General features: G+C 44.8%; 1 protein-coding gene across 1 annotated transcript in view; it reads left to right on the forward strand.

Moving 5' to 3' along the window:
* The window catches only part of IL20RB (interleukin 20 receptor subunit beta), a 170,916-nt gene that overhangs the window by 130,482 nt on the left and 25,994 nt on the right, over positions 1 to 14,440 (forward strand). Inside the window, exon 6 of the mRNA XM_073576507.1 lies at positions 8,932 to 9,077. Within this exon, the coding sequence (XP_073432608.1) occupies positions 8,932 to 9,077 (146 nt within the window). The remainder of the gene's footprint in view (positions 1 to 8,931; positions 9,078 to 14,440) is intronic.

Below are 14,440 nucleotides of genomic sequence, written 5' to 3' on the forward strand. Positions count from 1 at the left end.
TCTAGGAGTTTCTTTGCGGATTCTCTTGATGTGACCGAGCCTACTACCTTTCTAAATGAGGGTGTAGTTCTTTCGGCCATCTCACCCGATTTGAGACGTGCCCTGGAGGAATTGCCCTGTGATGCGGCTGCAAAAAAGGCAAATGCAATTCTAGGATGTATAAACAGAAGCATACAGTCTAGATCACGTGAATTCGTTATTGCCCTCTACTCCTCTTTGGTCAGACCTCATCTGGAATACTGTGTCCAGTTTTGGGAGCCACATTTTAAAAAAGACATCAACAAACTGTAGCAAGTTCAGAAAAGAGTGACCAGAATGGTGACCGGTCTGCAAACCCTGTCTTATGAGGAAAGGTTGCAGGATTTGGGAATGTTTAGCTTGCAGAAGAGAAGACTGAGAGGAGACTTAATAGCTGTCTACAAATATCTCAAGGGCTGTCACATTGTAGAAGGATCATCTTTATTCTCATTTGCACAAGGAAAGACTAGAAGCAATGGGATGAAACTGAATGGGAGGAGGCACAGATTAGATATTAGAATAAACTTTTTGACAGTTCAAGTGATCAATGAGTGGAACAGGCTGCCATGAGAGGTGATGAGTTCTCCTTCAATAGAAGTCTTCAAACAGAGGCTGGACAGACATCTGTCTGGGATGATTTAGCGAATCTTGCTTTGAGCAGGGGATTGGACCAGATGGCCCAGGAGGTCCCTTCCAACTCTACGATTCTATAATTCTATGATTCTATTTTCAGGAGGACAAACCTGAACGCTGCCCTATGGGAAAATTGTTTGTCCCTGACCAGTGGAGGAAAAGACTAATGTCTGAAATTTATTACTCCGCATTGGCTGGTCATCCATGTATTTTTGGTACCAGAGATTTGGTGAGTCGGTCTTTTTGGTGGCCTGCCTTGTCTCGCGATGTCAGGAATTTTGTGCAGTCCTGTGGGACTTGTTCTCGGTCCAAGCCCTGTTCTCATTCTAGTGGGTTGTTGATGCCCCTGCCGGTGCCCAGGAGGCCATGGACCCATATCGCAATGGATTTTATTTCTGATCTTCCTGTCTCTCTGAGAATGACTGTTATCTGGGTAATCTGTGATAGATTTTCTAAGATGGTCCATATTGTACCACTCCCAAAGTTGCCATCTTCTTCTGAGTTGGTGCTCTTGTTTTTACAACTGGTGGTTCGGTTGCACGGGATTCCTGAGAACATTGTGTCGAACAGTGGAGTCCAGTTTGTTTCCAGATTTTGGAGAGTTTTTCGTTCCAAACTGGGAATTCAGTTATCTTTCTCCTCTGCATTTCATCCTCAGACCAATGGGCAGACTGAGAGAACAAACCAGACTTTGGGGTCCTATTTTAGATGTTTCATATCTGCTGATCAGGATGACTGGGTCTCATTTTTGCCCTTGGCCGAATTCGCGCTAAACAATAGGGCTAGATCTGCCACTTTGATGTCGCCCTTTTTCTGTAACTTTGGGTTTCATCCTCGATTTTCTTCTGGGCAGGTGGAATCTTCGGCCTGTCCAAGTGTGGATTCTGTGGTAGAGAGAATGCAGCAGAGGTTTTCCTGAGCATGGTGGATAAGTTGTCCCAATCTCAGGAAAAAGCCCAACGGTTTTCCAACTAGCATAGGACCATTGGTCCCCAGTTTAAAGTGGGTGATTTGGTTTGGTTTTCTTCAAAGAATATTCCTATGAAGGTTGCGTCTCCAAAATTCAAGCCAAGATTCATTGGACCTTATAAGATTCGGTAAATACTTAATCCCGCTTGTTTCCGTTTGGCTCTTCCTGTTACGTTTAAGATTCATAACGTGTTTCATAAATCTTTGTTGAAGAGGTTTGTGGAGCCAGTAGTTCCCATGGCAGCGCCTCCTGACCCTGTATTTGTTAAAGGTAATTTGGAGTATGAGGTAGAGAAAATATTGGATTCTTGTTTGGCTCGATGGAGACTACAGTACTTGGTCAAATGGAAGGGTTATGGCCTGGAGGATAATTCTTGGGTCTCTGCTTCTGACATTCATGCCGAAAGATTAGTTCGCGCTTTTCACTGGGCCCATCCTGACCGGCCTGGTGGCGTGGATGAGGGTTCAGTGACCCCTCCTCAAGGGGGGTACTGTTGTGAAGTCTCTCTCTGGCTTCCCTCTGGTCATTACTGAAGGTAGTGGAGCTGGTCAGATTGACAGAGGGGTTGCGAGTACTCTTTCTGCGCTCCCTCTGGTGGTTACTGGAGGTAGTGGAGCTGATCTGATTGACAAAGGCTTGCCACCTGATAATGAGGAGGACGATTGGAGATCTTGGGTTTCAGATTGGGATTTAAGGCAGCAGACTCCCTGTATCCCTGCTGGTGATTTTCTTCCTGCCTCCTGAGGTACTTGTTTCCAGCTCAGTCCCTGCTTGTTCAGCTAAGTGTTCATTTGCTATTCTGTTTACATTTGATCTGGTTTTGTCTATCTCAGGTTTGTGTGGGTCAGCCAGCTCCGGCTGGGGCTGTGCCGAATCACCGTCCATATGTTACTGCTTGTGCCAGTTTGTTTTTGTCCCTTATTAGATTGGCCTCTTTTTACTCTGCTTTCAGAATATACCAGAGTGCTGATATAGTGGGCGAAGTCGTGCAACTTCAGTGTTTTTTATGCATCAGACGTGTTGGACTTTTTGCAGGGTTTTTTGCATGACTGCAGACAGCGTCTTTTCTTTCCTGTCCTGTCTAGTCAGTGTGGGCCCCATCATTTTCTCAGTCTATTTTTCTGCCTGCGTATGTGTTTTCATCTTGTCTCTCTGACAATATATGTTGGGGGGCTATCTATTCCTTTGGGGTCTGCTCCGGGGCAGTTTAGATTTCCCCTTTCGTGCTCTAGGCTTAGTTAGCTCTCTGGCTGTGCCGAGGCGTCTAGAATCATCATAGGTACGCTCCACGGCTACTGCTAGTTGTGTGGATAGGATCAGGGGTCTGCAATCTGCTTAGTTTCCAACCTCTCTGGTTTTCTGTGGCTTAGCCTGGGCCTGCTATCCTCCTCGGTGACCCATTCATAGCATTCGGCCTCACATTCGAGCGTAAACCCCTAGGTATGATTTTCGCCTTATAGTATTCACCCAGAGTCAATAAACACAGCTCAATTGTAGTTAACCGCTTCAGGTCACTCTCATATCTTCTCTTTATTTCTCACACAGAAGGGTTATTCAAAAATGCAGCAGAACCACCTCTCCTTGTCCTCCACACTGTAGGAAAAAACACAGGTTCATCTGGATCCATATCCATAGTCCACAGACAAAAAAAAAATAAATATCAAACAAAAAAGCTTATTTAGTGCAAGCTATCAATGGACAAAAATAGCTAAATAGAAAAAAACAGCACAAATTTGAGCAGATTTTGGGTGCAATAATTTTTTGCACTCTAACATGCACCTTATATATGTAAACACTATGATGGTTCTCATATTTACTGCAATGTAATTTTTATATACTTTGATTATGATTTATATTTAATATATGCTAATTTTTGTATATTGGTAAATTGAAGAGATATGTAGAAAAAGTGCACTATTCTATGGTAACACTGTGCTTGACAAAGACCGTGCTGTGAGGTTGAAACGTTGCACCACTTGGCGCTGGATTAAAGTTCACAATTCTTCCTTGAATTGGAGTGCTGCCGGATTTATATTTTTGTGTTGGACAACCGCATTACTCAGGAAGTATTGCACCCAAAATCTGCTCAAGTTTGTGCTGCTATCTGTTATATATATATATATATATATATATATATATACACTCACTGGCCACTTTATTAGGTACACCATGCTAGTAAGGGGTTGGACCCCCTTTTGCCTTCAGAACTGCCTCAATTCTTCGTGGCAGAGATTCAACAAGGTGCTGGAAGCATTCCTCAGAGATTTTGGACCATATTGACATGATGGCATCACACAGTTGGCGCAGATTTGTCGGCTGCACATCCCTGATGCGAATCTCCCGTTCCACCACATCCCAAAGATGCTCTATTGGATTGAGATCTGGTGACTGAGGAGGCCATTTGAGTACAGTAAACTCATTGTCATGTTCAAGAAACCAATCTGAGATTATTCGAGCTTTATGACATGGCGCATTATCCTGCTGAAAGTAGCCATCAGATGTTGGGTACATTGTGGTCATAAAGGGATGGACATGGTCAGCAACAATACTCAGGTAGGCTGTGGCGTTGCAACGATGCTCAACTGGTACCAAGGGGCCCAAAGAGTGCCCAGAAAAAATTCCCCACACCATGACACCACCACCACCAGCCTGAACCGTTGATACAAGGCAGGATGGATCCATGCTTTCATGTTGTTTACGCCAATTTCTGACCCTACCATCCGAATGTCGCAGCAGAAATCGAGACTCATCAGACCAGGCAACGTTTTTCCAATCTTCTACTGTCCAATTTCGATGAGCTTGTGCAAATTGTAGCCTCAGTTTCCTGTTCTTAGCTGAGAGGAGTGGTACCCAGTGTGGTCTTCTGCTGCTGTAGCCCATCTGCCTCAAAGTTCGACGCACTGTGCGTTCAGAGATGCTCTTCTGCCTACCTTGGTTGTAACGGGTGGCAATTTGAGTCACTGTTGCCTTTCTATCAGCTCGAACCAGTCTGCCCATTCTCCTCTGACCTCTGGCATCAACATGGCATTTCCGGCCACAGAACTGCCGCTCACTGGATTTTTTTTCTTTTTCGGACCATTCTCTGTAAACCCTAGAGATGGTTGTGCGTGAAAATCCCAGTAGATCAGCAGTTTCTGAAATTCTCAGACCAGCCCTTCTGGCACCAACAATCATGCCACGTTCAAAGGCACTCAAATCACCTTTCTTCCCCATACTGATGCTCGGTTTGAACTGCAGGAGATTGTCTTGACCATGTCTACATGCCTAAATGCACTGAGTTGCCGCCATGTGATTGGCTGATTAGAAATTAAGTCTTAACACACAGTTGGACAGGTGTACCTAATAAAGTGGCCAGTGAGTGTATATATATATATATATAGTGGCTGGTATAGTGTAATGGTTCAAATCCCAGCTCTGACCTTATATACTAAGGTTCCTAACACTATAATACCTACCGTAGGTGCTGCTAAAAGTGAACAACCACCAATGTGGGAGACTGGGGTTCATATTCTGGCTTTGCCTTGAACTAATATACCAGTAGTGGTCCTTGGGCAAGGTTACTAACACTATTGCTCCTATCTCAATAAACATGAGAGTGTCATTAACAAAGAGAGACTCGGACATCGCCCGGATTAACAAGGTCTGCGTCAGATGTCGAGGAACCAGGACAATCTGATGATAAATGGGCTACTGGAACAAACAAAAACAATTCATGGACAAGGCAAGAGAACCTCGATCAGATGAAATGCTAAAATAACATCAGACCAAATGAGAGCAGATATATGAAGCTTGTATGAGGATGGATATGAAACCTGAAACAGATGATCTTAGATAAACTAAATACTATCAATACCAGAGATCGACTGGCAAGGCTCAGCAAAGAAACACCACCATACAGTATGCTAGAAGATGCCAATAGAGCACTTGCATCAATACATCCATAACTCAAACTATGCTACTGCCTCAGCAATCATGGAAATGCTTTGCTATACAACCAGCAAGAACAGACTCCCTCGGAAAAGAAGACTGGAGACTAAAATCAAAGTGACATGAAGGGAAGTCAGAATAAGACCAAGCTGGACAGGTACAACCCATCCAAAGTGGTTCTCCCAACTCCCAACTACAGAGTACCAGCACGAAGGCAGCAACAAAACCAATAGCAGAGACTGAACAATACTGGAGGAACATATGGGAGAAGGAAAAAACACACACCAGTGCAATGTGGCTGCAAGATCTGAGAATGAAACTCAGCAACCATCCAGAGCAAGATACAGTCACCATTACAGAAACAGACATCCAACAGCGGGTCAAGAACAACGTATTGTGATGTCACATGTATATTTCATGTTGCTGTTTAACCTATATACATACTAGTGATAGTGTAATTAGTGTTATGGGGCATAGAGTTTGTTACATTTTAGTTGGAGATATAGGGGTTAACCATTAGAGGGGTTAGCTGTATAGGAATAGAGAGGGACTTCCTAGTTAGAGGGAATTAGGGCAGGGGTGTTCAAACCCTGTAGATGGGCTTAGTTGCCTAGGTTGAAAAACCCTCAGTTGACATGAGCTAAAGTGCTCAGGGCCCTACACAGACTGCTAGCAATGTTAAAGAAAGTGCCCAGCTATCCAGTAAAGAAGAACAAGCATAGCAGCAAGGTCAGGGGGATAGAATTCCCCAGTGAAGGAATTGAAGAAAACAAAGGGCAGACGGGCGAGTGTTCACCATGTGGCGGCTCGCAGCCTGGACACATTTTCTAGGAGCCGGGGCTAAACGGCTTAGGGAAGCACCAGTGATAGAGAGTACAGATAGGAGGGACACCAGTAATATGTACAAGTGGGTACGACCCGATCTCGGGCTGCGTAGGAAAGAGAATAAAGAAGGGAAAGCTGCTTTGGAATGTAACGAAGATTCTATTGCCCATAATGATTGGAATCTGGATGAGCTGCGAAGAGACGTCAGTAAAGTTCTGCATTGTGAGTTAAGCTTGGACTCTGTCTTTATTTGTGTTCAAGTGACCAAAGGTAGCCCTGGAAGGCAGAGGGAGGACTCTGCCAGCACCATGAGTACAGATCGCACTATGCAGAAAATATTGTACCTTTTTCCTGTGAGGGGAGGCCCGGGCACAACAGTACCATTGTGTTCGGCCATGACTACGTCCTGGTGCCTCTCTCACACATGAACACATGGCAAAGCAGATGAACTAACTGCTAGAAGGCCACCACCCAGCTTGGCTAACACAAGGAAGAACAATGCAGATCATGAAGGATCCTCACAAAGGAAAAGTTCCATCCAACTATCACCCAATAACCTGCCTTACAACAACATGGAAACCCCTGTCAGGCATCATAGCCACCAAGCTACAGAACCATATGAACCAGTATATGGGACATCAGAAAGGCACTGGGACCGACACCAGAGGCTCTAAGCACCAGCTCCTAGTAGATAGAGCTCAAGACTCAAGATCTAGGCAGACCAATCTCAGCGCAGCCTGGATTGATTACAGGAAAGCCTATGACTCAATGCCACACACATAGATCTGTGAATACTTGGCTCTCTACAATGTCAACAGGAAATTAAGAACCTTCCTCAGAAACTCAATGGGGCTATGGAGAACAACATTGGAAGTCAACTCAAGACAACTAGCAAAAGTGACCATCAAATGCAGCATATGCCAAGGTGATGCACTGTGCCCATTGCTGTTCTGCATAGGCTTAAACCCCCTCAGTCAGATAATTACAGAGTCTGGCTATGGATACATGTTCAAGAGTGGAAGCACCACCAGCCACCTCCTCTACATGGATGACATCAAGCTGTATGTGAAAAATGAACGAGACATCGATTCACTGATCCACCTGACAATGATCTACAGTGAAGACATCGGGCTGTCATTCGGACTGGAGAAGTGCGGCCGGTTGGTATTACAAAGAGAGGCAAGGTAGTCAAAAATGATGTAGTGGAATTACCAGCAGGGCACATAGCAGATGTACAGACATGCTGCAATACCTCGGCATCTCACAGGGATATGGTAACCATGATGAGGAGGCAAGGAAAGCAGCAACATTCGAATACCATCAAAGGGTAAGACAGGTCCTGAAGAGCCAGCTCAATGGGAAGAATAAAATCCACACCATCAATACATATGCCCTGCCAGTTATCAGATACCCTGCTGGCATAGTGTGCTGGCCAAAAGAAGAAATGGAAGCTGTAGATGTGAAGACACGAAAGCTCTTCACAATGCATGGAGGTCTCCACCCTAAGTCTAATACCCATAGATTGTATACCAACAGAAAGAAGGGTGGTCAAGGCTTGATAAGCATCAAAGCCACCATCACGTATGAAACAAGGAGTATCCAGGAATACATTACATCAGAAAGATGGCACCAAAAGATGAGATGCTGAGAGAAAGCCTAAGGCAGCAACAACAGATCTGGAAGGAAGAACAGGAACATCTACAGATAATGGAGGCGGCTGACATGCAGAAATCCTACCAATTGCTGGAGAAAGCTGGATTCTGAGACAGCACAGAGGCACTAATCATAGCAGCACAAGAGCAAGCACTAAGTACCAGATCCATAGAAGCAGGAATCTACCACACTAGACAAGACTCGAGGTGCAGACTATGCAAAGAAACCTCAGAAACCATCCAACACATAGTGTCAGGATGCAAAATTCAAGCAGGAACGGCATATACCGAACAACACAAACAAGTAGCTGGAATTGTACACAGGAACATCTTCGCAGCATGTGGGCTAAGTCCCCCTAAGTCCAGGTGGGAGACCCCAGAAAAAGTGATGAAGAATGAAAAGGCTAAATTCCTGTGGGACTTCAAGATCCAGATGGATAATCAGGTGTTGGCTGACCAACCAGACATTGTGATAGTAGACAAGGATCAGAAGACAGCAATGATAAAAGATGTGGCTGTGCTAAGTGAGAGCAACTCAGAAAGAAGGAATATGAGAAGATGGAGAAATACCAGGGATCCGTGTAATAATAATAATTTTTATTTTGATAGCGCCAACATATCCCTCAGTACTTTACATTACATGGGGTTCTCTTACAGAAGATGCAATCTATGAACCAAAACTTTGATTTTCGATTTGCATTTGTTTTTGTTTCGTTTGTGACGGATCCATTTTTTTTTATACTGGATCCTCTACAAACAGATGAACAAAGCCTTATCTACTGCTTTTGAGGGGCAATTGTACCAATCACAAGTTGAAGACGATATACAGTATATGTCTACGCTCGCTTAATAGCCGAATATGATAGCGTGCCTGAATAACTGTGATCCTCTTCTGTATTCCTGTAGGAAGGAAACAATCTGGGCTGTACACCGGGCTTCTCTGTGTATTTGGAATAGTTCTGGCATTTGTACCAATATTTTTAGCAGTCTGGAAGTCTGCCACTGTGATACGATACTTCTGCTGTCCAGATGAGGATATTCCTGATGTATTGGTAAGAAAGTGCCATTTATGTCATGCTACGTATTTCTGTAACAAGAATCATCAAGTAATTGATGGAGTGAAATTATTAAAATTTGCCATTAAAATGTACAATTTTCTGAAAAATTTAAAGTCATTGTTACAGCATAGAGAAATCACAATCTTCCATTTCATACAAAACAGAGGAATGGATCTCTCTGCACATATAGAAAGCACCGCGCCACATCATGAATTCGACAAAAAACAGATCTCGGTTACAGGAACTAAACCATTTTTTCTTTCTCTGATGGGATTCCGTGCTACTTTTTGCTGAAACACAAACTTACCAGTATGGTCATGTGCCGAATATTTGTATCATCTTTTCTATTCTACGGTCATGGGACATTTGGGGTTATTATTAAAAGTATTTTGCTTGAGTACACGATGGGCATCCATAGAAATCACAGGGCCCCATAGTAAAAGTTCTTTATCTCCTCCCCACCAACAAATTCTCTCTCTCTCTCTCTCTCTGACATGCTTAGCTGCTTCTTCAGGTAGACACAGGAACATTTGGATAGTGAAACACCTGCTGGTTTATTAAAGTCAGCATAGACCAAGGTAGGGTCCACGAAAACAAAAGCAGAGCCTTTCTGGCTTAACGGAAAAACAAAACAAACAAAGTGCAACAGAGTCCTTGCTCTGTAGGTTCCACCTGCAGTCACCTAGCAATGTCCTCCACTCCTCCTGGAGCTACATGTGAGTGTTCCCTCTCCCAACACACACTCAGACTGTCTCTCATATAACTCTATGGGTGCTCACATAAAACCAGTCCATAATAACTTTAAGATTTACCCTCCCAGCACTTAGCGTGCTGGAGGCAAAAATAATCTGGTTCTACATCATTGACTGTAGTATAAGCAGTGACAGGTATTTCCCTTCATACATTGTGCCCGTGACCCTGTCAAAATACATATATATGGAGTACTGCAGAGCTCTGTCCTGAGCCCTGTATTGTTCAACGTCTTTATCAATGATTTAGATGAAGGAATTGAGGGTAAACTGATTAAATTAGCTGATGACACAAAGGTAAGAGGGATACCTAATACTAGAGAAGAGAGAGGATTCAAAAAGATCTAAACAAACTGGAACTGTGGGCAGCAACTAGCAGAATGGTTTTTAACGGAAAAATGCAAAGTACTACATCTGGGCAATAAAAATGAAAAAATCATATACAGAATGGGAGCAATAGGGCTAAGCAACAGCACATGTGAAAATGACTTGGGTATACTAATAGCACACAGGCTAAACATGAGTCAATAGTGTGATGCAGCAGCAAAAAAGGCAAAACCAATTCTAGGCTGTATTAACAGAAGCATACAGTCTAGATCACGTGAAGTCATTATTGCCCTCTACTCCTCTTTGGTCAGACTTCATCTGGAATACTGTGTCCAGTTTTGGGCACCACATATTAAAAAAGACATCAACAAACTGGACCACCATTAGAACTGTAGGAAAAGTCAGCGCAAATAGGGTCTTATCCGATGGATATTAGCAATATATGCTCAGATACTGCTAACCTGATTGTCATGATCCAGGTTGGATATGACAGGTTTTGAAAAAGTAACCTTTTTTTTCCTTTGAGCTGGTTGCTTAGAGTTGGTTTGCCCCCGGTGGCCATTAGGGTTATTACACAGTGGTGTTTTTGGTTCTAGTTTGCCCCCGGTGGTGGTGAGTGTTATTGCATGTGAATCTCTAACAGGTGTGAGACTCTGGCTCCTAACTATAAAGGTGTGTCAGGTGTTCTCACTAACCTTAGTGATATTGGTGTTTTCCAACCATCCTTGGTGAAGGAAGGAACTTGAGAAGAGTCCCGGGCAGCCCAGTCAGAATCCTGGAGTGGCAGCTATGGTGTCAGCGAGAAGTTCTTGCAAAGCTTGGGTGAGTGGCAGCTATGGTGTCAGCAAGGAGTTCTGGCAAAGCTTGGAGGAGTGGCAGCTATGGTGTCAGAGAGGAGTTCTTGTAAAGCATGGTGGAGTGGCAGCTATGGTGTCAGCGAGGAGTTCTTGCAAAGCTTGGTGGAGTGGCTGCTATGGTGAAAGCTGCACTCAGATGCTGGACTCTGTTGCTGGAAGAGAGCTGCACTCAGATGCTGGACTCTGTTGCTGGAAGAGAGCTGCACTCAGATGCTGGACTCTGTTGCTGGAAAGCTGCACTCAGATGCAGGACTCTGTTGCTGGAAAGCTGCACTCGGATGCTGGACTCTTGCTGTAAAGCTTCACTCAGATGCGGGACTCTGTTGCTGGAAAGCTGCACTGAGGTGTTGGATCCAGTTGGAGAAAAAGATGCACTCAGGTGTCGGACTCTGTTGCTTGGAGCATTAGCAACAGAGCAAAGCTAAGTGGTGTTTCCCTGTTTGTCACTTTCCTCAATGTGTGTTTTGGTGCAGTGGTGGAATTAGTTTCTGCACCTTCCACTTCACTAGTAAGGGATTGGTTCAGGGCGAGCTAAGGATTTCAGGTATCCTGATCGGCGCCCAGTGCGGAACCGGCCTAGGGATCGTTAGGAGTGTAGAGACACTGACTCAGGGGAGTGCAGGAGGTCTCGACGTCCCCATTCCCTATCGCAGGGCCACCTGTTGTGAGTTCATTTTTTGGTCCACCAGTTGTGAGTTCTCCTTCCAGGCTCCCTCTGGTGGTAACTGGAGGTAGTGAGGCTGATTTAATCAGTAGAAATTTGCCACCTGATAATGTGGATGATGATTGGACCTCAGGAATCTCAGACTGGATTTAAGACAGCCGACGCCCTAGTCTGGTGCTGGTGATTCATTCTGGCTTGTCAGGTCTTGGTTTTCAGCTCTGTTCCAGTCATCTAAAGCTAAGTTTTTCTGCTAATGTTCACACTTGATTTTGTTGGTCTATTCAGTTTTTTGTGTGGTCAGCCAGCCCCGGATGGAGCTGCGCTAAATTTCCACTCTTATTTATCTGTATTTGCCAATTTGCTTTTTGTCCCTTATTAGATTGGCCTCTTTTTGCTCTGTCTCAGAATATTTCAGAGTGCTGATATAGTGGGAGAAGTCTAGTGACTTCAGGGTTAATTTTGCTATCAGAAGTGTTGGACTTTATTTTTGTAGGGTTTTTTGCAGATTGCAGACAGTGTCTTTCCTTTCCTATCCTTTCTAGTTAGTTTGGGCCCCATAGTTTGCTCAGCCTATTTTCCTGCCTGTGTTTGTGCTTTCATCTTGTTTCATCGTCAATAAATGTGTGGGGGCTGTCTTTAATTTGGGGTCTGCTCTGGGGCTGTTAGTTTTCCCCTTTTCTTGCTTCAGGCTTATTTAGTCCTCCAGCTGTGACAAAGCATCTAGGACCATTGTAGGTATGCTCCACGGCTGCTGCTAGTTGTATGGTTAGGATCAGGGATCTGCAATCTGCATAGTTACCAACCTCTCTGGTTTTCTGTGACTTAGCTTGTTTTGTTTTTTTCTCCTCGGTGACCCATTCATAACAGCCACCTTTGTAATTGTTTTCCTGGTTTTTCCCTTTATTCTGAAATTCACCCTGCTGGAGGCGGTGTATCCAGACATACGTGTACTACTGAAATTCGCCTGCTGAAGGCGGTGTATCCAGCTGCACGTTCTATTATTTAAATTCGCCCTGCTGGAGGCGGTGTGTCCAGTCACACGTGACCATGACACTATCACCAACCTTACATTTTTTTTTCTGGTAGGCCTTTGGCCAAGATCAGGCCAGTGAGTAATTGTTGCTGGGCCTCACTGAGGTGAGTGAGGAGCTGCATGGTGTGTTGAAGCAGTTCCAGCGGCAGTTATCAGGGTCTGGGGCCTTCCCTCTGGCTCAACCAGAAAATCAAATTGCGGCTGTGGCAAAGAAGCCCCCAGAGTCCCTGCTTGTGAGCGGGACTTGCTCATTCACGTGGACACACCCAGGCAGGTGGGAGGAGTGGGTGTCCCCATGGTGCTGCCTGGGTTTCCCCGAGGTGAAGGGGTATGTCCCTGTGGTGGGTGGATTTGTGTTATAGTCTGTGGGGCTCACGCCAAATCTTCCATACCACCGAAGAAGCCGCCCCCTCCTGGTCGTGTGGAGGAAGGCGACCAGGGAGTGTATATTTCCTTCATATTCCTGTCCTCTTCTCCTCCAGTTGTGGCTGCAGGGGTGCTGCCAGGGAGTAGGGGCAAGTCTCAACCCTCGCCATTAGCCAACCCAGAGAGGCGCTGGCCTCGTAGTAGGAGGGGTTGGAGGGTGGTGTTTCCCTTGGTGAATAGAGGATGTGTGAGTGTGGTGACACAGGGGGACGCCTCTGTTGTCAGTTCCAGTAAAAATTCACAGTATTTGACAAAGTTATGAGTGGCAATAAACGTTCTGGTCCGGACCAGTGTGTGAACGAGCGTGTATGCGTGTCCACCAAATAACATCTAGTGGAAGTGTGTGCGGAGTCTTGTCAGCTTGTTTTACCTTCAAACATGCTCATACACAACTCGCTCCCCAGGACGGTGCTCTAGGGATGTGCAATGCCGCCAGAACATACATTGCCAATACCAGCCGTGCCCATTTGTCTTTAACCTGAAGTACAGGTAGTTGCAGAGGTGAACTCTTGATCTGGGCGTCCCCTCTGTAGGTGGTTCCCTGATGAGGAGCCGTCTTGAGGGTCCAGAGGCCCCTCATTGAGGGAGAGTACTGTCATGATCCAGGTTGGATATGACAGGTTTTGAATAAGTAACCTTTTTTTTTCCTTTGAGCTGGTTGCTTAGAGTTGGTTTTGCCCTGGTGGCCATTAGGGTTATTACACAGTGGTGTCTTTGGTTTGCTGCCTATGACCCAAAGAACACCATCCCCACTGTCAAGCATGGAGGTGGAAACATTAAGTTTTGGGAGAGTTTCTCTGCTAAGGGCACAGGACTACTTCACCGCATCAATGGGAGAATGGATGGAGCCATGTACTGTGAAATCCTGAGTGACAACTTCCTTCACTCTGCTAGGACATTAAAAATGGGATATTGCTGGATCTTCTAGCAAGTCAATGACCCAAACCATACAGCCAAGGCAACAAAGGAGTGGCTCAAAAACAAGCACATTAAGGTCATGGAGTGGCCTAGCCAGTCTCCAAACCTTAATCCCATAGAAAATTTATGGAGGGAGATGAAGCTCCGAATTGCCAATTGACACCCTCAAAATCTTAATGATTTCGAGATGATCTGCAAAGAGGGGTGGATCAAAATTCCTCCTGACATGTGTGCAAACCTCATCATCAACTACAAAAAATGTCTGACTGCTGTGCTTGCCAACATGGGTTTTGCCACCAAGTATTAAATCTTGTATGCCAGAGGGATCAAATACTTATTTCTCATTGCAAAATGTAAATACATTTATATAATTTATGCAATGT

The sequence above is a fragment of the Dendrobates tinctorius genome, unplaced genomic scaffold, assembly GCF_039654945.1.
Source record: "Dendrobates tinctorius isolate UK_male_01 unplaced genomic scaffold, ASM3965494v1 ptg000049l, whole genome shotgun sequence".
Taxonomy (NCBI): domain Eukaryota; kingdom Metazoa; phylum Chordata; class Amphibia; order Anura; family Dendrobatidae; genus Dendrobates; species Dendrobates tinctorius.